Source organism: Magallana gigas, chromosome 8 (genome assembly GCF_963853765.1).
Source record: "Magallana gigas chromosome 8, xbMagGiga1.1, whole genome shotgun sequence".
Lineage (NCBI taxonomy): Eukaryota > Metazoa > Mollusca > Bivalvia > Ostreida > Ostreidae > Magallana > Magallana gigas.
The window spans coordinates 35,066,254-35,093,217 of record NC_088860.1 but is presented as its reverse complement, the minus strand read 5'-3'; the positions used below and the strand labels follow the sequence as shown (position 1 = coordinate 35,093,217).

The 26,964-nt window shown below is 32.5% G+C and overlaps 1 protein-coding gene and 2 long non-coding RNA genes across 4 annotated transcripts; 1 reads left to right on the top strand and 2 right to left on the bottom strand.

Annotated features, from left to right (window-relative positions):
• Positions 1-2,048: 2,048 nt before the first annotated feature.
• LOC136271064 (uncharacterized) lies at positions 2,049-4,165 on the bottom strand. The gene is made up of 3 exons (XR_010708856.1): positions 3,350-4,165; positions 3,161-3,236; positions 2,049-2,312 (listed from the first exon to the last, which is right to left on the bottom strand). It is a non-coding gene; the product is annotated as an uncharacterized lncRNA (long non-coding RNA).
• Positions 4,166-8,343: 4,178 nt separating this feature from the next.
• Positions 8,344-9,732, top strand: LOC136270602 (uncharacterized). Its single transcript, XR_010708437.1, has 3 exons — positions 8,344-8,547; positions 8,992-9,192; positions 9,505-9,732. It is a non-coding gene; the product is annotated as an uncharacterized lncRNA (long non-coding RNA).
• Positions 9,733-20,098: 10,366 nt separating this feature from the next.
• On the bottom strand, positions 20,099-24,456 carry LOC136270929 (sulfotransferase 1B1-like). Of its 2 annotated transcripts, XM_066069940.1 has the most exons (5): positions 24,215-24,447; positions 22,451-22,765; positions 21,700-21,803; positions 20,560-20,755; positions 20,105-20,285 (listed from the first exon to the last, which is right to left on the bottom strand). In XM_066069940.1, the coding sequence occupies exons 1-5, from the start codon at positions 24,375-24,377 to the stop codon at positions 20,176-20,178; spliced, it is 888 nt and encodes a 295-aa protein (XP_065926012.1). In that variant the 5' UTR covers positions 24,378-24,447; the 3' UTR covers positions 20,105-20,175. The 2 variants fall into 2 exon arrangements, with proteins under 2 accessions (XP_065926013.1, XP_065926012.1); XM_066069941.1 differs by lacking the exon at positions 22,451-22,765 and having other exon boundaries at positions 20,099-20,285; positions 24,215-24,456.
• Between the last annotated feature and the right edge of the window lie 2,508 nt (positions 24,457-26,964).

Below are 26,964 nucleotides of genomic sequence, written 5' to 3'. Positions count from 1 at the left end.
GTGTTATATGTATTATAAAATGAAAAACTGTAAATAAAAAAAAAATAAGAACATCGATTAAAATCAATTATCCGTGACGAAACGTCACAACATATAATATGATTGTCTTTCTGTGATTGATATAAGTATTGGGTGACAGTTTAAAAAGAAAACAATTAATGTTGCCGAACGATCATTTGAAAAACAGATCATTGAAAAATGGTTGTCTGCATTGTTTCTAGCACAAATTGTACTCAATTTAAATTTGCTGTTTCTTTTGTCCTCGACAATGTTTTGAATATAGAGCGATGCAATGAAAATGTTATTTTGATATTATTTTTCTTTCCCTAATTAAAACGCCATTTCCATCAACAACTTAAAATAACCCTAAAGCTCCGAGAAAAATTGAACCAGGGGTCGATGCATCGTTCTAAAGTACTTGAAATGCAGTTGGAGTCAGTCATCCCGACGACAAGAACATCACATGTACATCACATGTTATTTCATAAAGTAAATACATTATACAGTGGAAACAACGTTATTGTTCAGAAGTCAAATAGTTCTTGCACCATGGGTGATCGTTCGTGTAACGTGCGGGATCGTGCATTTATCAGAAAATTGTTTTGCGTTTTTTACCGTGCGTGATTATGCGATTTTTGTTTTATAAATTTTTTCTGAATTCCAGGATTTAATCTAAAGCAATGACGAGTAGATTTTAAACCAACGCAAAAATGTGAATTTAAAACTTTTTGTAGAACAATATTGAAAAAAGTTTACATACTTGTATCATGTCAGCGCTAATCTTTCTTAAAATATCGAATCCCTTTCTTCGTTAAATAGTAAGTAATTCAACATCTCATTTAATCTTTTGATCGGTCGAGTTAGTTTTGCATGATTTTGTTATCTATATTAAGCATCTATCGTATCTTGACATATACTTTTGATCATATAAGCGTCAATGAAGAGAGACACGTTGAATGAAAGCGATCAATCTTGCCCATTCAAGTTTTCTTTCAAATGAAAATACGATAGGCATTCCTCTCTATTACATTGCATAAACATTTATTAGAACTGAAATATATTTAGATGCTTTAAAATTAAGAATAAATAAAATTCAATCAACTAATACCGTATAATATGAAAATATGGCATGAGTAAAATAAAACTTCTCTGGAACAAGATAACAAATTTACCTGTTTACCTAATTCTCTACATTTTCACACATAATGCTATTTTATTTTTGGGACATCACCTGTTCCCTTATATTGCAAATCATTCATTAATTGAGTAAAAAACTTGAAACAGCGGTGTAAAATGGTTTTGTTAATTAAGACTGACATATTTAATCAACACAGGAAACATAAATCGGCCGAGTATGGTGTTATAGACTCGGCAGATCGCGTAATTACTAGATTATTTCCCATACTGTGTATAAAGCAGCACCGATAGAGGGCGCGTCAATCAAGCCAGGAATCCCTGGCTTCGATGTGTCTCTTTTGTACGATAGAGACAGAGGACCAGTCAAGAGTTTTAAATGGTGTAGAATCGTTTGTTTGCGTTTTTTTTTTATCGTTATCGTTCATGTATTGTGAAAATTCTGTAAGATCGTTCGTGTATCAGAATCGTGCGTATCCTTTGTCAACAATAACGTTGTTACAACTGTATTTGGTGAACACTTATAATTTTTTTTTTCGAGTGTATATACATGTACACTGTACAACTCGAGAAGTTCATGCCTATATAGGTCATTGCCATGTTGCATGAGAATAACTGCAGTAACAAACAGATGCTTATACCAGTTACTAACTTTTGATTTATGTGCACATTTAATATAAAACATTTATCAATCTACACAAAAATGTGTACAAGTCGTGCTCTAAGGTATAAGTTTCAAAATTATTCAGTTACTTTGCTCGACAAATATTAGCACACTTTATAAATATACAATTAAACATATAGTAACCATCCATTGAAATTTAATTATAACTTGAAAATAGAACCTTATCTAATAGCTCGATATAACCATAAAAGATGTTATTTAAGATTACACTTTAAATACGACGAACGTAGCCAGAATAACTGCATCTGGACCGAGCTTTAAGTCTTTGATATTTTGTATTGTTTGTCCAGCGTTTTCTAAAAAATTTGGAATCTTTGGTAAACCAATTCCTTCATATACTGGATAGTCCAGTTTGAGAATATCGAAGTCCGCCATCTTATCGTTTTTGGGAGTTGATTTAAATCAACTCTCCTTTGCACTTACTCGGGTAAACCGAAAGTCAAACAGTGTTTCGACCTAAGCACAATTCACTACCGCTGACAACACTTAGTTCCTGAAAATAATCGATAAATTCAGATGCAATGTATTCTGAAGCATTGTTTTTGAAGAAAACCTATTTATTAATACAATGAAAATTGTAAGATTTTAAATGGTACGAACAGTTTAGATATTTTTTTTTTAAGTCGTATGTATTCATACGATAGAGTCTCGTTCAACCAGACGCTCGGCTGTCTCCATTAATATCCGACAAAACAGAGAGTCTCTCTTGCATGTCGAAGATAAACGGAGACAGTCGAGCGTTTGGTTGAACAAAACTAGAGTTCAATCTTGCCTGGATCCATACAATTTCTCAGAAATATTTCGATTACTGATACTACTTGCCATGCAAAATCACATATCACTGATTTTAAAAATATATGATAATCGATAAAATCAAATCCTCTCAGTACTTCAGTACTTTGATTATCTTTTGTTACGACCATAAAAACGTTACATCAACATTGACCTCTTTCTTTTTTTTAAAGATTAACCAATGAGAGCTAACTCTCATGTATTTATATGTATTACATGTATTTTCATTTCCTTCCGCATATACAGACCGCTAAATTTTAATCTAGAAACTGTTTATTAAGTTCGCTGAGAATGCAATGAGTTATTTTTTATGAACTAAACAAGGTTAAAACAGTCATTTATTGTATATAAAAGTATCTAATATTTTTACTTAACCCTGGGCATTTTTTTTTCAAAGTGCGTTTATATCGACGATATGAATGCACTTTGAAAGAAAAAACATTCAAAGTGCGTTGACTTGGTCCCAAAATTAACGCATTTTGAAAGATTTTTTGAAGGTGTGTAATTTTTCGAAGTGCATTGTAACAGCCGTACTCTGCAATGCCTCACCAGTGGAATTTCCGAAGACACCCTTTCCTCAAAGCACATCCTCGTTTTCAGGTTGAACTGCCTGCGCCTGCTTGAACTTAAAAATAAAAGCAATTTTAACTAATGAAATATTATTAGTATTAGATTATATAAATATATATCCAAACCAACATTTAAATATTTTATTCGGTTTTGCAATAAAAATCGTACCTTTGTGCCTAATCCCATTTGCAGCAGCTTCTTCAGTCTGGTTTCGAGTATTTTTCGGAATTCGGAAAACTTCAATATTTTAGTGCAGGAGAAAGTTTTTATGATAAATTTTCTTGTCTCTCAGGTGTCTTAAAATCCTACAGTAAATGATACAGAGTGAGCGTGAGGGTGTAGTTGTCCACTGTGACTTGAGAGACAAATAAATGTCATTGATGTTCGCCGGGAAAACAATCGAACGCAGAAAATCGCCACGGTGCATTTCGTCTTCCATCGCACCACTACATGTATAGTGAAAGTGACGCTGCGAATTCAGTCCGAGCTAATTTGGGTGGATTTTAAACAATAGAGTGTCAAATGACCAATGATTGACATGATACAGGTTCCTTTTTGAACAATAATGTTTTGGATGTCACGATGGATGTCAGAACACATTTTGAATTCAACGATTGCAAATTTGTACTACATCATATCTAAACAAAATGCTTTGTTTGTTGGTTGATGCAGGTATGAAGGCAGCGACATTGCAAACAAAATACAAATCCGGGCATCATAGGCCGAATGAATAATCAAAGATAGCATTTTATTGTTTATATTTAACTTTTTTAAAAGAAAAATTGAAATAACTATAACGTGTAAGGTAAAAGATACAAAGTTATCAAATGTGCATACGTATGATAGATGGAATTCGGTGAAATGACCATTTATTCTCATAAGGGAATTTGAGTCTGACTTCATGCTGATAGTTTTGTACAGTCCATGATTTTTTTTTTAATTTGTTAAAATTTTCGACCGTTCGATATCTTGTCGAGACAGGATCGGTAATTTTCAGTTCTATCGGTTTTAATAGAGCTTTTTGAAAACCAATTTTTTTTCTTTTAAATACATACTCGGTAGATCTAAATATTGATAATCATAATTTTATAGAAAACGATTCTATAATCTGCCCAAAAACAAGTGAGACGACTCATCTATCCGTGAAAACAAGAAACCCTCGATGACATTAAAGAAGACCTGAATTATACAGCATTTCAACGAGTTCACAGCCAACCGTACAACTGACTCACTGGTGGACCAACTCTGGTTTTCCTTCAAAACAAGAAATCTGAACACACTTTAGAGGCATGCTCATTCCAAGATTACTTCCAAACGATATAGTCAGTCATTTTTCAACAAATGACCGCCGGGAACAGAGGGCCTTCTCGAATTTCAATTTGACCAAAAAGCATAAAGGTGGCGGTACTACCGAAAACTACAGAAGTCAGGCCTATAATTCCTACATTGAGAACATAATGACTGATGATAGGAGCAACAAGAAGCTGTTTAACTCGAATAAGGACCAAATGTGTGACATTAGTGGCATCTTAACAATCTAAAGGGATGAAATCCATTTCCTTTGATCAGGCCCAAAGGAAAAGGCAGAAATACTGGAAAACCAGTTTTATTTCAATTTCGCCACAGAGGTCAGGACAGCTCAGCACTCCTCACTTGTCTTGGCCCAAGTTCAGATCCAGACATGCCATGATGCCAACCATATCGATCATGCAAGATGGCATTAGAAAGCTGCTACGTACATGTAGATTAAAACCTCATAAAGTAAGCGCTCCCAACAAACTGCCCAGCCGCCTTCCTAAGGCCGATGAAATCACTGATTTATTTGATTCCTCGTCCAGAATAAGAGTACCTACAAAAACGATTGTAAAACTATGTATTGCATATCATATCCTAATAATTAATCTACACAGGTCGGCTCGACGTAAACTATTCTAAATTGACTTAAATTTGGCTCTTATACATACAATGTAGTTCATATCTTTCTAGTATAAGTAAAACAAAACATATTTATGAACGAGAGTACTGGACATTACAGTTTCATTACGTTTCATTAAAAATTATGCCGTGTATTGGGCTGAGAAATCCAATATTCCAGATTTGCAGGTTGGGCACTGCCCAAAGATGTGGCCACCTACAGTGGTTATCATGCACACTAGCTTTAATCGAATCGTCCCACTAACTAATTCAGGATGTGATATGGATGGAGAGAACAACATTAACTGGAAAAGAAGTTTACCAAATTTATTATGAATATATAAATGAGCAACAAAAATGAAATTTAAAGGACGATGTTGTCTGAATTGTCACGAAACACATTAAAACCACATACTATCAAACATCAATATATGACTATGGGATTTGAAAATATCAAAATTAAATATATGATGTTTTGAAACAAGAGGCCAATAGACCTTAACGGTCACCTGAGTAGCATATAACCTATACACAAACTTGTCGAGGAGTCTCATATTTGCATTTAATTAGATTTCATTCTGGAGTAGAAAAATTATAAATCTGTAATGACAACCACCTCCCTGCCTGAAATCTTTCAAAAAGAACTATGAAACCTATAATTTTGGTGAAAAACTTAAAGATCTGGTCTTCAAAATCATGAATTCAGTTTTCCTTTCAGGTGTGTGAAAGTAAAGAAGATAATTTTTAAACATTGCATTATTTTGGCCCTACCCTAGAGTCAAAACCCTTACTCAAGAGGACATGAAATTTATAATTTTAGTAGAGGACTTTCTAAGACATATTTAAACATAATTATTAAGTCATTTTCATACAGATGTGTGAGAATAGAGAAGGAGATTTTTAAACATTATTTGCATTAACACTATACCCCCCCCCCCCCATGTCCTGAACCCCTGACCCAGGGGCCATGACTTTCACAATTTTGGTAGAGGAGTTAGTGAACATCATAACCATGTATTCAGGTTTTTGCCCACATGTGTGGGAGTAAAGAAGATTTTTAAAGATTTAATACATTTTTACATTATGGCCATAATGGCCCATCCCAAGAGCCCGAACCCCTGAGACAGGGGTCATGAATTTCACAATTTTAGTAGAGGGCTTCATTGATATTATAATCATGCTTTTTTTAGCAAATATATATGGGAGTAGAATATTTTCTAAGATTTAATACATTTTAACTATATGGCCATATTGGCCCAATCCTAGAGCCTGAACCTCTGACACCGGGGTCATGAGTTTCACAAGTTTGGTAGAGGAGTTAATGGACATCATAACCATGTATTCAGTTTTTTGCCCACATGTGTGGGAGTAAAGAAGAAGATCTTCTACGATTCAATACATTTTTACTATATGGGTATATTGGCCCTACACAGAGCCAAAACCCCTGACCCAGGGGCCATGAATTTCACAATTTATGTAGAAGGCTTCATGGACATCATAGCCATGCAACCAGTTTTTTTTTTACATGTGTGGGAGTAGGGAAGAAGATTTTTGAAAATTTTGCTTTTTTTTATATTTGGCCCCACCTGTGGTGCCCCGGGGTGGTAGATCCATGAATTTCACAATTTAGATTCCTCTTATCATAGAGAGGCCTCACATAAAAAAATGGTAACAAATTGACGTAATTTTAGAAGTTAAAAATGTAAAATTGTTAACGCACAACGGGCGACGCACGACGACGGTTGTAAACGGATAGCAATACGTCACCTGAGTTTAATCACGTGACCTAAAAAATTTGAATGTCTCAAAAACAAGACTTAAAAAAATTGACTTATCAGAAAATATGATGATGTGAAAAATATGAATACTCCAGGAATATAAACTTTGTCAAAAATAAGTAATCTTCTTCTGATTTATTCTATCAAATTGAATATAATTAATTAAAAATGACCTTTTATTTACCGTAAACCAGTTAAAGAAACACTAAGCTGTTTGAATGGATTTAGAAATATACTTAGGAATACTACTAAGTTAGAATAAAGGAAAATCACCAAAAAGGGACAGTGCTTAGCAGATGGGGAAAGGTACTGTGAACCTGCTGGGGTGTTCTGCCGGACAACTCACTGAATAATAGGCAAGACTGTCCTTTTATACACCTACTAAAAATAGAAGAAAATCAGTATATATCGATCTGCCCCATTGGACTACCTCAGCCAATGAGAATGAAGTTTATTTAAAGGTATGGAAATAAGACGGCTTTGCAAACTTTGTTTATAAATGGAGGCCTTGGTGAACCTCTACTAACCGGTAAAATACTTTAAGCATGCATATTTTAATGACTTCGCGTTGTCTTTTTGAATAAAGAACCTTGGAAATAATTTTATAAAACATATGTATAAGTAATTACAACACAATTCAAATACACAAACATGTATAAATTAAAAATATAATGAACAATTTCCCCCATAATCAATATGTGTCCGTCTCAACACGGTATGACAAGATCTCGATCATTATTTTCATTTACTGGAATTTTTATTTCCATGCCTAGTACTAGAAATTGCGAAGAAAGAGGACGTCATGACATAATTTGAGTAAAACCACTTTTATAAACAGAAGCGCTTGGAGTTCTAAACGGATTCAATTTTAACGTTCAGAGGCGCCAGAGAGTACAAATTGACTTGCTAGTAAAACTTAAAAAAAACCCACATGTTTTTGGTTCACCTGAGCCGATGGCACATGTGAACTTCTATGAGCAATATGTGTCCGTTGTCGATAGTTGTTGTCGTTGTCGTCATTGAAAAACTTTTTCCTCTTCTTCCCCAAAACCGTTTGGCCAATTTTAACCAAACTTGACAAAAACATTTTAGGGTGAAAAGGAATCAAGGTTGTTAATATAAAGGTTAGTGCTCTCTACAAGTGGAGGTTTTTTTGTATTATTTAAAAATTCGTCGGTATTTTTCAAAAATCTTTTCAAAACCACACGAGCAGAAATGTTAAAACTTGTATCATAGTTATGATCTTTGGGAAGAGTATATTTAAGTTTGTTCAAATCATGATCCCCGTGTGTAGGGGTAATATAAATATTATATATATTCAGTTTTTAAAAAGAATGAGACAGTATCTGTCTTTCGTACTAGATGACATATTGTTGGTATTGTCACATTAAAATTCATCATTGTATATATTGTTTCGTATTTCAACTTAACCACATATCCCGTGGTGAGCCCCTTAGTGTTTTAGTCATACGTATTGGTAAATACCCTTATTGAACCTCAGTTCACTGGGCCTTAAACCCGCCAGTCCGTGCAGTATCAGTTTGGACGCGGCAGTCCAGAGGGAAGGACGCACTTATACTTCTCTCGTGCATACCATCCAGTCACTATGCATGTTGTTAATATAAATAGCTGTGTGCTTACTCTGAGGTGAACCTGGTACTGGCTTTTTCTGAGGTGAGGTTTATTAATTGTCAATTTTATCGTCATTTCGTTCATTACTGTTCTAAAACACCCAGTCATGGTATTCCAATCGTTTTTATGCTTATTTGTTACGTTTGAATTTAAATGTCTATGTTTAGATACACGTGTTTGAATCTATTATAAGTATGGCGGACTATTATGGTCATATTCCTTTTGTAGTCATGAGTAGTATTATGCAAACCTGCATTTAAGTAATTATGAGTTAGTATTTTGTGAGTGTAAAAGCTAATATGCTTTATAGTAAGTCTTCTTTAAGACTGTGTATCAGTATTTTGTGTGTAATAAGCGTCTATGCTAAGTGTGTCATTCATGACCGTATAGCCTGTATATTGTAAGTAAAGTATGGTGCGTATTGGTGTAAAAGCCCCAGTTGCTTTTGGCATGTACTTAATGTGTTTGTGTACTATGTTGGCGCAGGTCCCTTTTTGCCAGCCATTGTGTAAACCACTTTCATCGATGGTGACCGAATATTGGTGAAGTCTTGTGTAGACGAAGTGGCCAGTAGAGAACATTGTCCATTGGAGGACCTTACCAGTCCATTCTTGTGTAGACCAAGTGGCAATAGACTACAGTGGAGGACCTTACCAGTTCCCATACTAGGACAACTACTTTCAATATGTATCGATTCAAACTATATTAAATATGTAAAAACAATGTAAAAATATTGTCTTATTCTTTGTCTTAAAGTAAATATAAATTTTAATTAATTCCGCTCGAAAATCTTTGACAAATTGGTGTCAGAAGTGGGATAGATTCCCCAAAATCTTTGTATTAAAAAAAAATTGTTATATTTTTCTGAAAAAAACCCCGCAGTGTTCAATTTGTTTGTTTACCGTTTTGTTTTTGTTCTATGTTATTCATGTTCATTGTTCTTTATGTTGTTTCAGTTTGTGTGCACCATTGTCCTTTTGTGTGTGTTCTGTGTTGTAGAAAATCAGCCGTGTACTGGTTGTTTGGGACCTTGGAAAAATGATAACCAGAGTTGGACCTGTCTCAGTAAGTCGGAACATTCTGGTAACTGCAGAGTAGTAAGCTATTTTGTGTTTCGTGATACTGGATGTATTTGTTTTCGCGATGTATTGTGTATCATAGCTACTGGTGGTTTTGAGTTAGTCACATGTGCAGAGAGGTTCAAGTTAATTTATTCTTGTACCGATAGTTTCATGTCAAACATGGATAATTTGAATGAGTTAAAAGCATTTGGTGAGGGTTTAGGTCTTAAGGACATTACATAATCGGTCATTTAGTAGGTGTTCAAGACTCGTGACCGTGCATAAAATACTTTATACAAATTGATTTAGATATGACCTTATCAAACATGATTCCACTTTCTGAACTTTGAAGGATCCTATGTACATGTAAATTCAACGAAAGGTGAACAATAACTTTTGACTTTCATAACCTATTTTGATTGTTTACATATATGTGAATGATGCAGCGGGAAATTCTCGCTCACATGCCAAAGTGTTTCTCAAAATGTATTATAGTATGGTGTGCTTTGAAGTGCAATGAGTGTTGGCTTAGTGCATCTATCTGTTTCAGATCATTTTCTTATTCAAATACTTGTAATTAGTTCAAACTTATAAAAACTTAGTATTAGCCTGTAGAATTCTGTGGGCTACAGTCATGCAATTATGAAAATTTATTGTAAATTTTATTTCGCTAGGTATTTGACCGATCTTTCGAACTGTAGACATGGTAATCATGACAGTGTATTTTATTGCACTATATTCCCGATGCGATAAATTTTTATTATACATTATAACATTATAACATCGCAGTTATTTTGCATTGCTTTAAAAATTATTTTCTTTATAATAAAATAAAATTAGCCAAGACTGACTTCTTTGATGAGAGAAACTTCAATAATATACAAATTCAATAATATAACATAAAATGCAGGTTTCAAGTGACTTTTGAATTTCTTTTCACGCATGCTTTGGTCCATATTCTATTGATGGCCATTTATTTGACCACGTTTCATCATCAAATACTCCTTAGAGAAGCCCAAGTTGCTCTCATATATAATCAGATTTTTAAAAAAAAATGAGACAGTATCTGTTTCCGTACTAAATGAGACACTAATTGTTGGTATTACATAATTCGGTCATCATCCGGTGTTCAAGACTCGTGACCGTGCATGATAAAACACTTTAAACATATTTTTAGATATGGCTTTTACAAATATGATCCTACTTTCATACTGAGCTTTTGAAGGGTTTTATGTTCATGCATATTGAACGAAAGGCGACTAATGGATTATAACTAGTTAGTATATGCTTAAATAGTACATCTACATACCTAATAACTAATAAGTTTAATAAAAGATTGTTGGCGCGCCATATAATAAACTTTAGGCTTTTAAACTTACAAGGGTTTGCCCAACCGCCAAAGACAAAGATATTGAATGAATTTATTAGTTTACACTGAATGATGTGATACCTTGAACTTGTTTAGATTGACAAAAAGCACCCTAAGTTTCCTTGTTGAAAATTAAATCAATTTATGCATGTGTAACTAAATCCCCCAGACGAGAATCATTTAGATCACAAGATAGATATCCATACTACTCTTATTTGTATTAGCATGAAATTTTAACCTTGATTTAAATATGTCTGTGTCCTACTTACGATAACCCCTTTAAACATGAGTGGATTTTGACACACTTAATCCTTCGACTTGTTACCGTAAAATGTCAACATTCTATATATCTGCACAGAGAAAAAAAAACTCATTTTACTGCGCTTCAAATGTCAGTTTTTGAAACGCTTCAATCTTCCTCCATTGAGATTTTGATTTTAAATTGAAGTTAATTTGCCTGTTTTTGCAAAAGTTTACCAACAACTGGCATGTATGGAAACATATATTTGATACAATTCAGTAATTAATTTATTTTTTGTTTCTTATTTGTTTATTATTAATATTAACCGTTTGCCTTTGTTTAACAAGCAACCACTGCCAAATCTGGATGAATGTGTGAGTGGATGAATAAAAAATGGCTTTGAATTATATTATTAAAATGTTTGTATGCATATGAAAAAATAATAAATATAAAAAATTGCCTGTTTTAATGATTGTCATATCATGCCACTTAATAAACGTTTTCAACGTGTAAACGTGTAAACCGCAGACGTGGTAATGACAATGAATATTATTTCACTATGTTCCCAATGAAGTAATTTTCCGCAAACATTATAGTAACGCGGTTATTTTGCTTTTATTTAAATATTATTATCTTTGTAATAAAATAAATTAACCAAGACTGACTTCTTTGCTAGGAGAAACTTCAATGCTATACGTTTAGTAAATAAGGTAAAGCAAATAAAAAAAAATATTACTTCCAAAAAATATTTGATAAAATCATTTTGTGGTAACGAAAAATATTGATTCTTTGTAAGAATTTAACCACCATGAAATGAACCAGCACGAGGGGCGTTCAATAAATAATGTCACGAATGATTTGGTTCATATTCTATTTATAGCCGTTTATTTGACCACGTTTCGTCATCGAATACTCCTTGGAGAAGCTGGTATATGACCACAATTCGAGACACTGTGTGAGAATATGACTGATCAAGTTATCATCCAATAAGGTTGAAATTAGATGCATGTGTCAGACCAGTAAGAGACGCCAAAGAAATTTTCAAAAATCTGTGTGATGTGTATGGAAACAAGTGTATGTCATTGATACAAGTTTAAAGGTGGGTTACCAATTCAAAAAACGTCCAAACAGACCTTAAGGATAAGCAACGTCTTGGAGCACCTCAAATCTACGAAAATTACGATGGACGACGTTTATCAAAAATTGTTAGTGGTGATGAAACATGGATACATTATTTTGAACCGTAGCCAAATGATCTTCTTGAATATGATTGGGGGTGTCATATTGAAGTGTGATCAGGTTCCAGAATTTTTTTTTTATTATGGGGATCAGTAGGCAACAAAAAATGACGTTTTCTTGCAAAAAAGTATGGTTCCCAGAACTCCTCTTACAACTTATGGAGTAGCTACGTCATCTCTTGGGATATAATTGGGGCTGTCCTATAGATGTGCAATAAGGTTTTAAAAATTAAAATTTCATCCAGGGAGTCAAATAGTAGCAGAAAATTGACTTTTATCACTAAAAAAAACCATAGATCCAAGAGCTCCTCTTATGATTTAATGGATAGACACATCATATCTTGGGATTTGATAGGGACTGTTCTATAGACGTGCAATAAGGTTTTAAAAATTTAAATTTCATCCAGGGAATCAAAAAGTAGCAGAAAATTGACGTTTATCACTTAAAAAAAAACCATAGATCCTAGAATTCCCTTTATGATTTAATGGAAAGACACATCATATCTTGGGATATGATAGGAACTGTTCCATAGATGTGCATCACGGTTTTGAAAAATTAAATTTAACCCTGAGGCCCATTACCTACATACCTTTTGATGCCCTTTAAGAATCAAGAATATATATGGTTAAGGGGTGGGGATCTCAACCGTTTTCGAGATATTCGTGCACTTCCTGTTCGAGGGGGGTCATAGCCTATATACCGTTTGATGCCCCTTGACACAAGGAACAAGAATATATATGGTTTAAGGGTGGGGATCTCAACTGTTTTGAAGATATGAAGGGACTTGCTGTTTGAGGGAGTCAGGACCACCTACAGGGCCCATGACCTACATAACATTTGATGCCTTGACATCAGAAACATGAATATATATGGTTAAGGGGTCATGATTTTAACAGTTTCTGAGATATATGGTAACGTCAAATTCCTGGGGGATGGGGATGACCCGAGGTGTCAGATCTAATAAACCCTATATATTGCATATAACAGTCATTATATGATTATGAAAACCCTATATTGTCCGTTTTCAATTTACCATTTACAATAGAGTCTACGATTCTTCCTACAAGGTTCAATGTTAGACCCCCACACCCTTTTGACCCCCCCCCCCCGAAAAGTGGTTGTCTAACCCAAAATGAGAAACATCAAACCAAGGAGCTCAACTAGATATGCAGGCCTATCATATCCTAGAGTTTTGTACAATTCTGTCCAGCCATCTCTGAGAAACAAATTCAGAGCGGGAAAGAAGAAAAAGAAGAAGACGAAGAATAATAATACATGTATTAAGAACCGTACAAAAACAATAAGTCTCCAAATTTCATTCGGGAGACTTAATAGTAAAGATTAAATAGAGATAGGATCATCAAACATCATTAATTTAAAGATTATTGACAATTTCTGATTCTAAGGGGTTCAGGATGACCCCTTAGGGTCATAAATTAATTACATGCCATAATGATCTGATGCGCCATGACCTAAGGAGGAATAATTTCTTTGGATTAAGGTGGGGATCTCAATGGTTTTTATGATATTTGATAATTTCAGGAAGAGCACTTGGGATCATGACCTACATACCATCTGAAATGCCTTGAACAAAGAAACAATAATATAATATGTACATGATATATGATTCAATTCAAAAACCCAGATAATTAGATCAATTATCTATGTTTTGTAATACGTCCAATGTATATATACATGTATTAGTTTGTGTTTTGTTCTATACTATTCATGTTCATGACTGTAGTATGGCTTAGTCTTATTTTAAATTACATTAAAAATTGTCAAATATATGACTTGGAACCCCCACCCCCAAACAAACTCAAATAAAAACTGTTCTCTCCCCCCCCCCCTTAATTGTCGAATGATCTATTAAAATCAAAATATAATTTGGGTGTCTAAAAACTTTTATAAACTGGTAAAAAATGTTATTCTTAAAAAAATTACATTACACCTTGCATAATTGACAAATGATCTATTGAGATATGACCAGAGGTCGTATTTCTACCTTGGGATCAATAACTACCGGTAGTATTCATTGACAAGTTAAAATTAAAAACAATAAATGATTCAAATTATACCGGTAAATGTTTATACTCCACATTCACCCCCCCCCCCCTCATCTAAGGGGTTCAGGATGACCCCTTAGGGTCATAAATTAATTACATGCCATAATGATCTGATGCGCCATGACCTAAGGAGGAATAATTTCTTTGGATTAAGGTGGGGATCTCAATGGTTTTTATGATATTTGATAATTTCAGGAAGAGCACTTGGGATCATGACCTACATACCATCTGAAATGCCTTGAACAAAGAAACAATAATATAATATGTACATGATATATGATTCAATTCAAAAACCCAGATAATTAGATCAATTATCTATGTTTTGTAATACGTCCAATGTATATATACATGTATTAGTTTGTGTTTTGTTCTATACTATTCATGTTCATGACTGTAGTATGGCTTAGTCTTATTTTAAATTACATTAAAAATTGTCAAATATATGACTTGGAACCCCCACCCCCAAACAAACTCAAATAAAAACTGTTCTCTCCCCCCCCCCTTAATTGTCGAATGATCTATTAAAATCAAAATATAATTTGGGTGTCTAAAAACTTTTATAAACTGGTAAAAAATGTTATTCTTAAAAAAATTACATTACACCTTGCATAATTGACAAATGATCTATTGAGATATGACCAGAGGTCGTATTTCTACCTTGGGATCAATAACTACCGGTAGTATTCATTGACAAGTTAAAATTAAAAACAATAAATGATTCAAATTATACCGGTAAATGTTTATACTCCACATTCACCCCCCCCCCCCCTCATCTAACCTGGTTCTAAAGATTCAGTCTTCTTAATACATTCTTACATGTGTACAGTAGCAAATTTTAAATCATTTCTTGATTGCTTTTTCTCTCCTGATGCACATTAACATTTTGGAAATTGCTTAATTCAATTTTTAAGATTTATAAACAAAATCTTATATGCATGTGTATTCGCCTATTTGGGGCAATTGTAAATTCTCCTAGACATTAATCAGTGTCATTATTAGGCTAGGAATTACCCACATGGATCAAACACTACATTATGAATAAGATAAAATACTTTATTATTTCTAGTTCTAGAATGTTAGAGTGTCTCCTAGGTGACATAATCTATATACAATTTTACGCGCAATGACACAAAGAGCAAGAATAAATTATAGGTTTAGGGATGAGGATCTCAGATCTCAGAAGTTAACAAAATATACAGTGTATCATCATTTCCTATTTCATAAAGGCGAGGGGGGGGGGGGGTTAACGACATCACCTGGGGGTCATTAATGTACTTTACACCATTTAAATTGATGCATCATATTGACATTAGAAGATATTTTGTATTTTCCTGTTTCGTGGGGTCAGAACAGTCCCTTAAGGTCATGACCTACATTGTATTTGATGCATTATAATACATTAAGAAAGAAATACTCCTTCCTTCCTATTATAACTCATATAAAAATGATAAGTGTCTAAACTTATTTACATCTAATACACAAATTTAATACGAAATTGTTAAGGCTCTATACAGGGTCAATATGGGGTCAACTCAATAGTGCAAGTCTGACAAATGAAAAATATAACTTTTGCAATTAAAATGACAGAAACTTTACAAATACGATAGGATAGGTAACGATGATAAACTTATTTAAACGTTAAAAGAAGATGACACAGTATGCTGTCAAAGGGAGATCACATTAAGAAACTGAAAGTAGAACTTATGTATGCTGGCATCTCATTATATTGTGCTACTGCTACTACATGTATTATGCTTACCTATATTGGTCAACATAATAATGATAATCCAATTAAAACACAATAATGAATTCCTTTACCTGATCTTAACTAATCCTTTTCTGCATATGGAAAACACCAACATGTATACATACACGTGAACCCATCTAATCGAAGAGCTGGTTAAAACTAGTACCCGCTAATGAGGCCTGCAGACCTGTGTTGTGTACGTAACTTCAGACAAAGATCAGTTATTTGTAAGATGCATGTATTTTTATGACCTATTCTTCAAATCCACTTGCACTATTTAATTAGGTGAATAACAGCTTTAAGGTGGTGCAGGACACCTGCATATTGTGATGTATACTTCCTATCGAGATAAACAATAAAGTATATTAAATATTAAATAAATATTTACCCCCTAAATAATGTTACCTAACATTTAAGCGCAATGGGTTAGAGCGTTTACATGTCTGTAAGAGCACTGGGGTCCAAGGTGTATCTTTGGTAATTTTACAATTGATATAAATGAATTTTCATGGGGAGGGGGGGGGTCTGCATTCCTCACTCTCACTCCCTTCTCTAAATCTGTGCACTCGATGATGTACATGTAGGCACACAGAAGCAAATCTAAAACCGGCAACTGCCACGGGGAGGGGGCATACTTTAATTTTGAAATTTTGTTTCTAATAATTAAATAGACCATTATACTTTCTATCACATGAAATGTTAAGATTATTGATTAACTGAAAATTCAATGCAAACAGTTCAACCCCAAATTGCACATATTGCTGCTCATGTGTATTATCATATGGGAAGGGATCTCATCCTTCCGTTATGAAAATTATAATTTTTAAATATATTACCGGAGCTGGCATGTTGCCTTCATTTTTAATTAAACTGGTACAAAACAGTGTTATTTAGGGGCAAACACTTGGTGCGGGTATTACTGTCTAATGACAGCATCTATTTTTTTTTTTAATTATTATTTACAATGCTTTAGAACTGCATTTCTAATGACCAAATGATTTTTTTAGAGTCAGTCGTTGAGTTATAAGCAAGATACAGGGCTCACAATTATTTGTCATGTAAACAAGGCTCGTGCCCTGTCTTTGTTAACATATGTTCAATATACCATGCTGATATGTATATCTCCTTATTTATATTAAGCATAAATGAACAGTTCCTAACGTTTAACACATTTATCATAGGTCAAAAACTTGAATTTTCACTTCAACATTCAGAATGTAAACAAATGCCTTGTTTACATAGCAAAGAAGTGTAAGCGCTGTAACTTGTAACTCATCGAATGACATTCAAATTTTGGTTGCCTATTGAAAAGGCTTTACTGAAGCATTGTTAACATTAAAATCTCTTGCAATTCCATAGACGAAACATTTGAAGAGTTCTTATTTGGATATTTTTGAAAGAAGGTGAGTTGGATATACACCAATCGTTTGAAGGACCTGGGTTCTATATATAATTACATTGCAATAATTGCACTTAGATGTAAATGAAAACGAATCCTACAATTTATGGCATAAGGGGTGATTAAACAAACAGGAAGATCAAGCGGAAATCAACATTAAATTAACATTAAAATTCAAACGAACAATTATTGTTTTATCGCAGTTCTTAACCGTCTTCAATATTTTCCTGAGAAATGTTAAAAATGAAATAAACGATTTTGTTTTTAACCCTTAATGGGATGTGATGGTATTGAATATATACTTGTAGAAAAATATTTAAACCTACACGCATTTATGAGTCCTCCCCTTTAAAGATTTTCATAATAAATTTAGTTGGTATGGGTTTAAATTATTCAAATTAACTTTGAGAATAATTGGATTATCTTAAGACTTTCTAGACTTTTCTTTCTTTCTTCTTTCTTCTTTCTTTCTTTCTTTCTTTCTTTCTTTCTTTCTTTCTTTCTTTCTTTCTTTCTCTCTTAATACAATGTGTTTTGTTTTTGTTATTAAGAGGTGATGTATGGCGGCTGGTTCGATTACAACAAGGCGTTCATCAGAGAGTCGGAAGTGCGAAAAGACCAAATCATCATGTTGCAATACGAAAAGCTGCAAAGAGTAAGCAGTAAAATCGAAAATACTTAGTCTAGTAGTACAATAAAACTCGGTTATAGTAAAGTCCTAAGGACCAATGGATTAACTTTTTGATATCCGTAATGCGTTATATCCGTTTAATGAATTCGTAATAATAACTATAGCGAATTCACTATGTACATGGTTTCTTTCATTAAACTATAATTTTTCTTTAATTTGACAGTTATTTAGAAAATCAAAATGGCAGATGTTATCAAAGAATTTCTTTTACATTTAAAATGCTTACACTTCTTTAATTCTAATGTTTAACTAAATTTTAGTGATCATGATTTTGGCGAACTTGTATTTATCTGTTTTTATTAATTACAATGCCTGAATTTTATAGATTAAATTCTCCTTCGACAAACTACTGTAAAATGTCACAATCTTAAATATAAGATATTCACATAAAAGGAAAAAATCATTTTATTGCGTTTAAAGGTCGGTTATCAAACCGCGCGAGAATCATCAGTCTTTCAAGTTAAGAATTCGAGTAAATTGGGACTTTGCATAGCCTGTTAAAGTTAAAGATGAACACCGTCGTAAATAGATCTTGTCCGCCATATTTCTGTTTCACCAACGTTACGGTTATCCCTACACCCCCTAAATATGCTGAAGAATTTCAACAGTTTATTTGTTTTTGCTGTAGAGGTCTTACCTGTATGGACGTACATCTTGCCTCGCCGTATTACTCGGTCACGATGAAATTTGAAAATGTTAAGTTTTATGCACTTATGTCAAGCCAGGAGAATACTAGCATCAAATGAACTGGTTAAAATGTAATTTACAAACAGAATATGCACATGAAATAAAAATTAAATGCGTAAAATTCAAGGATCCCGAAAGGAATATTACACGTCCACCACGAGTTTCAGGTGTGCAATCGGGTGTTACGAAATCAAAGGGTTTATATACAAGATATCTGTGTGACGGTGCCTATTTACGAGCGGTGTTCGGCTTTAATGTTTGTTACATCATGTATACTTGATAAACGTGTTAGATGTGTATATTGTAGACATGGAGTACATTACGGTGTTTTCTTTTTAATTTTAACTTTAGGAAATAAATGTCCGCGAACATTATATAACATTGCAATTATTGTGCATAAGTGGAAGAATTATTTTCTTCGACGTTGAAATTAGAAGTTGATTTGAGAGACTTTTCTGCTAAGAGACCTTTCTTTTCTATGCACCTAGTTAAAAGATAATTAAGGGAAAGAAAAATAATGCTAATTATTTCCCTTGTTTACTAATATTAGAGAAATATTGACAACATCATGATTATTTAATATAAAAACATAAAACCACCGTGAAATTAAAACTACCGTAAAAGTTACCAATTCATCAAACCGTGAAATTATTCTCTCCAGGAGTAAAAGACGTTTACAGAATGCATAATTACATGTAAATTTGTTTTATTTTTATAGGCTTTATTTCTTGATGTTGACATTTTCCATTACTTATGATACTTTAGAAATAAACATGGTCTCGTGATATTTATCTTTAGAGTAATGCATATGTTTTTGTATTGCATTTTTCCGTTTTGTTCTAATGAAGACTTTTTTCATAAAAAGAGGTACCTTTAATATATAGATATTCTTAGAATAGAGAATGAAATTCTATTTTAGAAAAAAAAAAACCTGGAATCTTAAATATTTTTTTATAACCGTTGGAGGACATCAATTCTTGAAATGTAAATGGCCTAAATAGTCTTTATTTTCTTGTGTAATAAAAACCATCGGTTTATGACACAATTACAAGCGAAATATTTTTTTTATTTCATTGAATATAAACATTAGATATTTAGATAAATCTTGTTCACTAAGAGTTGAATGATAATGCATAAATATGTTACATGTATCAATTTCTGATTTGTACTCTACTCAAATTCGAATTCCAATCCAATATCGTCCATATTGTCTGCATTTGTTTTGTCAAATGCTTCACTCATCGCTACTGTGAAATAATTTTTCCAGTCTCCAATTTCACCTAAAATAAAATTCCTTTTAATGTATCATTCCTTCAATATTGACAGTGTTTTAAAGTAATAAATTCCATATTTTGATTTTTGTATTTAAACTAATGGTAATTTTTTTCAAAAATGTTTCATATATCTAATGATGAATATTGAATAATCTTTTGATTGGTTAAATAAAGCAAAACTATTATAAAGGTTTTATATATTTGAAATTAAACAAATAAGTAAGCTGTAGAATAAATTTTCAAACTAACCTTACACATTTATTAAAGTATTCTTAGTTACCTTTCCTATAAATGGTAGGATGTTCATTAAGACTCACAGCTCGCATGATCTTGGACAATGCTTCATCATTTCGCACGCTTTTATCAGCTGTCTTTAAGTTGTCAAATTGACACTTCTCTGCTATTTCTTTCAATAATGGGTCAGCTATTTTCACTTCTAAGAACTCCGCTAATCGTTTTAGTTCCTTTAGTGTGTTCTATTTGAAATGTTCTTTTCAATATATATGTATGTGTACATTTGAGTAAAACATGACAAAATTCTTCACATTTTCTATGTTTTTACTTTTAGCTTTTACCTGCTTAACTAAGATTTAAATGTCAGCGGTAAAACACAAAGCTCTGTAAGTTGTCATGTGAACAAAGCTAATGTTTTGTTGCTGTTGTTTGTTTTTTTGCTGAATTTAAATTTGCATATTATACATTGGTTTGCTTCTAAATTTTGTGATTTTCAATCATATTTGACTGGAGTTCAAATTTTAGCTAAGCAACAGAGTTACAAAATTAAGCTTTGTGAATATCAAACAATGCAAAGTTATTAATATCTTTTAAATCAAATCAATTAGGACGGAAATTCTAAAAACATATTGATATCTAATTTTTCCTTAGAATTCAGTATAAAAAGACCGTATTTTCACTTCTAAGAACTCCGCTAATCGTTTTAGTTCCTTTAGTGTGTTCTATTTGAAATGTTCTTTTCAATATATATGTATGTGTACATTTGAGTAAAACATGACAAAATTCTTCACATTTTCTATGTTTTTACTTTTAGCTTTTACCTGCTTAACTAAGATTTAAATGTCAGCGGTAAAACACAAAGCTCTGTAAGTTGTCATGTGAACAAAGCTAATGTTTTGTTGCTGTTGTTTGTTTTTTTGCTGAATTTAAATTTGCATATTATACATTGGTTTGCTTCTAAATTTTGTGATTTTCAATCATATTTGACTGGAGTTCAAATTTTAGCTAAGCAACAGAGTTACAAAATTAAGCTTTGTGAATATCAAACAATGCAAAGTTATTAATATCTTTTAAATCAAATCAATTAGGACGGAAATTCTAAAAACATATTGATATCTAATTTTTCCTTAGAATTCAGTATAAAAAGACCGTAAAATTTTGTTCTTGCCAACAGTAACACACTTACTTTTTTCACTGTTTCGTATTGCAGCATGATGATTTGGTCTTTTCGTGCCTTTGCCTCTCTAATGAAGGTTTGGTTGTATTGAAACCAACCCCCATAAATTGCCCCTAAATATCAAGAAAATCATATTATATGATGACAAAGTCCCGAATTCGCATTAAACAATGAACCGTCGTTAAAAGCTTTCTGGATATAACTAGTTACTTCTTTAGTTGCGTGATAACATTCCTTAATCACCCTGGGTTAATGGCTCTAGTTTTGAATACGTAGCAATCAAGTATATGTTAAAAAGTTTATGGTGATGAAAAACTTTTAAACTCATGAATAAATTCTTCTTTGAACGTGTTTTTTTTTTAACCAGAATCTTCTAAATCCTTATAAAAAGATTTTGATCTTTGAAAAGATTATAGCACATAAAAAACTGTAAAAATGGTACTTATTTCTTTCTCAATACATTTTATTCCTATTTTCCCCTCAAGGGTAAAGAAATACTTAAATTAATTCTTAAGATGATAGGAAAGCATCCAAAGAATTGACTCATTTTATCTTGGTTTCAATCAAGATTATTTAAATAATAATCGATCGTGACATTTCCTGTAGATTTTTCTCATCAGATAGCAAATAGCACTACAATATTATATTGTAAAGTCAGAACTATTCTGCGCTCAGAGAGAGAGAGAGAGAGAGAGAGAGAGAGAGAGAGAGAGAGAGAGAGAGAGAGAGAGGTTAAAACGATTGATTGATAAATACTCACTTTTCCCTAAATAAAATTCAGATAAAAAATATTCAAATGTTTCTTCTCGCAAAAAACCACAGGAGCGCATCAATTCAAAGAACGAAACCGCAACATCTTTAGGGTTTCGTATGACGTATATGATTTTGCCACCTCTCTCTACGTGCTGTTGTGGTAGCCACTTGAATTGAAGGTGTGTGCTGACGATATGATTATAAAACTGTAGAGGACCAAGGTCTGGCAACCCTTCCAAGAAAGTGGCCTCTCTAGAAACTGTATTGTAGTTTGCATTCCTCGTAAGCAACATATGAGTAATTTCGTACACCCAGTGTGTTCCTACAATGTTAAAGCTTTGAATCTAATAGGGCTTTTTAAAAAAGCCTTTTGAAATATATTTGTTATAAATTTGACTGTCACAATCTATATTAATAAATGAAAATGTTGTACTCAATTTCAAGTGCTTAAACTTCTTTGAATTGGAAGAGAAGTAGATTAGTGACCCAACAACTTTTTTTATATAAATGGTCCAAACAATATTTTAATTAAACAATTGACCTTGAGAAAAAAGATAGGACAAGTTAAATATTTAAAAAAATATATTATATTCATTATCTAAACATTTAAGAGACGTGGTTTCCTTCTCAGTATCATATCAAGTTTGAAGTCTTAAAGTCCGACCCGGACAAAGTTAAGATAAAGAAGAAAAAGAATGAAAAGGAAGGCATATGTTTTAAGTTTCTTAAAACTGAAAATTGCAAAAAACCCGAATTTTTGGTAATATATATTAGCACAGTTTTTAAAGCAGAAGAAGAGAAAAAAATTAACCAAATATCTGCTGTTCCGGATACAAATCCACATTTGTGTAACATATAATTTTCTCCAAAAAAAATTTAAGTTTTAATTTGAAAAAATACTGGTATAACATTGATTTTTTTCATTGTTAAATAACTATTGACTCAATTTTTTTTTTGGTAAAAAAAACCCAGACTTTGAGTTAAGGTGACTTTATATGTGTATGTTGAAATATATTGTGTAATTTGAAATTAATTTGTTTAGTACCGTCAGCGGTTCTGTAATGTGCATTGAAAAATATTTACATTTACATTGCCTTTGTCTGTGATAACATTACGACCTCGATTTTTTAATGTATAGTTTATTTTATTAATGACCATTTTAATATTAAATCGAACGTTTGTTGAAAATATATAAATATATGTTCTTAGAAATCATCTCTAAGTATTATGCAGTAATCAAATAATGTCGGAGTAATTAAATCTATCATCAAGCTCTTCGGTCTTATTTGGATTTGAACACCACGACAAAATTCCATCAATTTAATACAATTTTAATATACATTACTTGATTGTTTAGCCTAACACGCTTCAAGAGTTGCTACTTTATATTAATATGTTGCAGATGTTTTAAAATTATAACACATCACTTGGGTTTCATAACACATGAAACGTACATGAAATACTATCCCATATCACAATTGCTTGTTGTGTTTAAATTATACATATACCGATAAACATTTGAGGTGTTAGAAAGGCTTAATGGTCGTGGCCATTTTTAGCTTGTCTTGATCTTTTTTAGAACAAAAACTATATATATACATATAGAAATTACCCAAATTTAAAAGGTTTATTAGGTAGATTTTTTTTCGTTTTAAAAATAATTAATAGCTGAACAAATCATATTTTAAAATTCTAGGCCGATGGGAAGGTTAATATATCGACAATCCAGCCACCTAAGAGTAGAATGAACATGTTATTAAATTTGGCCTACCTGATCTAGGAAACGTAGCCAGAATAACTGCTTCCGGACCAAGCTTTAAATCTTGAATATCATTTATCACTTTTCCAGCATCTCTAAGAAGTGGTTCAACTTTGGCTAACCTGACTCCTTCATGAGTTGGATAGTCCAGTTCGTAAATTTCTATGCCATCCATTTTTCTATTTAACGCAATGCTGTATATAACACTATACTAATTTTGACGTGGCGAGTTTGTCTTAAATAATCTTTTTTTTACATACTTATTCATATAATTACGGAGACGTGTAGGGGAACAAATTTGTTTCGTATTTCCTTAGATAAATGTCCTTTTATTGTGTTATTTCAACATTTAAAGTATATGCAGATATGTATTGTGAGTTCTAATGGATGCAAAGGCAGAATTAAATCGTTTGGATATTTTATCATTTCTTTGGATTCATTCATGGTATAACGACTAAACTTAAAACAGGTATCTTTATTAAATAAAAAATAAATAAAAAAAAAGATAATTTCATAGGAGAGCGACAATTTTCGAGTAAATTTTGAATATCTGAGTAGCTCAATAGGTGGTTTGTTCTAGATGAGACTTGGGATCATTAGTTTGGCTCTATAACGTCAACGTTTTACTGTGGAATCATTTTAATTCGCGGGGGCCAATTTTCGTGGATTGTAAATATTTTTGTCATTCTTAGGGATTAATTTTATGGAACGGTTACTGTCCCATATCTCTTTCTTTAATTGTATTCGTTGAGGATTAAAATTAGTGGGGGAGGGCTACCCACAAATACCACGAAAATTGAGCCACCACGAATTGTAATGATTCCACGGTATTCAGATGATGATTTTATCTTTAAGTTAGACTTTGACCAAACCTATTCAATATATTCGTATACATTTAAAGCGGTTGCATAGTAGTATGAGGCAATGTAGCATTGCGATTAGAGAGGCTATATTTCCTATATATTTCAATGTTGAATTTTGTACCCCTTTTGGAGCTCCATTATTGGTCAGGGGATTTTAATTGGAGTAATTTTAAAATGTTTCATATATCAGGGTTCTAACACAGAAATCCATCAAAGCAGAGCATTTCATACCAGAGGATTTTAGTTTTTGTAATCCTTAATTGCACTTTCGCGGCTATGTTAAGGCTGTCCGAAGCTAAATATATATCGAAAAATGATACTATTTTAATTATCGAAAAATGCTTTAACCGAGTGAGTTTCTTTAAACTTTTATTACATAAGTTAACAGTGTCATCCAACACTATATTTGATGTATTTTTGTGACGTCATATATTTTTCTTAAGCACGTGACGGGTGTATTCTAACACGGTAAATAATCTATAAAAATCGCATCGCCACAAGTGAATACTGACATTTAATCAAAAATATTTTTATGACAAATCCTTCGATAAGTAATGTATTTTGCAGTTCTTGCTGGGGGTTCATATAAATATTTCGTTTATTTGAAATATTGTCAAAACATTTCGCACCGCCATCGAATTTAGGCACATTTTTACCTTTTAGGCTCGATTTACACAAAATCGGGTCAATCGGTAGGTTTCCCTCTTATTTTCTCTCCCGATTTCACGTAAAATATACTAAGATTGTTTTTATGTGCCAAGCCGTTTTTTATATGCACATACATATCACCATTCATTAGATTACACGTAGCAGGGGGAGTCTCAAAACCATAAGTTTATGAATAGTAATTTACCTATTACGAAGCTTTAAAACTGTTGATTTTTTTATACTCCATATCGGTGATATTGAATTTAGTATCACTAGTATTTACAACAGTGTCTATGTAAAGGAATGAAACGGTTTTATTATGCACAATGAATATCACTTATTACGTTACGATACATTCCCTAAGAACGATCGAAAGGAATGCAGATCGTGACGTCAAAGTTAACTATGACGTCATATCTTATGAAGTACAGACAAGTGACTTTCTACATATCGCTGTGAAATTAATCGGGCAGCCTTAACATAGCCGCGTTGTACTCCTCCGTTGCGCAAGTATTGTCCCAGGAGTCAAACTTTAAACAACATATCATCTACACTATACATATATGTAGATGGTTTGGATTGATTTTTGGACTTATCTGGTGCGGTGTTTGTTAAAAAGCAGATTAAGGAATTTTATGCACTCTAGTCATAAACTTCACCTAAAAAAATCTTCTTTTTTTTTCTTTATTGTAAACATTTTTCCCTATCGATAAGAATATTTTATCCCATGTTAAGTTGAATTTGGCCCAGTTTTGCTAAAGAGGAAAGAGAGAGAGTTTTTTTACGAGCTGACAGATGGACGATCGTCGGACAACTACAGATCATAAAAAGTTTTTGCGTCAGGTAAGTTAACTTCTTAACTCTCTCTCTCTCTCTCTCTCTCTCTCTCTCTCTCTCTCTCTCTCTCTCTCTCTCTCTCTCTCTCTCTCTCTCTCTCTCTCTATATATATATATATATATATAATTTAGAAAAAAGGGTAAATCAATCCATATTGGCTCTCACCATTGTGTAAAGTTGTTATTACCGTGATTATCAATGTATAAAATATTTTAAAGAAAATTTTCATTTAGCAGTCGACAACCAAATCACAATTAGATATTGTTGAACGCTTTTTTTTTTTCATAAAAAGAGGTACCTTTAATATATAGATATTCTTAGAAGAGAGAATGAAATTCTATTTTAGAAAAAAAACCCTGGAATCTTAAATATTTTTTATAGCCGTTGGAGGACATCAATTCTTGAAATGTAAA

What these genes read in the sequence shown, in the direction of transcription:
- LOC136270929 (XM_066069940.1), bottom strand. Translation starts at nt 24,377, where the DNA reads ATGGATGGCATAGAAATTTACGAACTGGACTATCCAACTCATGAAGGA. An exon ending in GGCTACGTTTCCTAGATCAG is followed by an intron (nt 22,766 to 24,214) that starts GTAGGCCAAATT and finishes TTAACATTGTAG; the next exon opens with GAACACACTGGGTGTACGAA. An exon ending in AATACGAAACAGTGAAAAAA is followed by an intron (nt 20,756 to 21,699) that starts GTAAGTGTGTTA and finishes CATTTCAAATAG; the next exon opens with AACACACTAAAGGAACTAAA.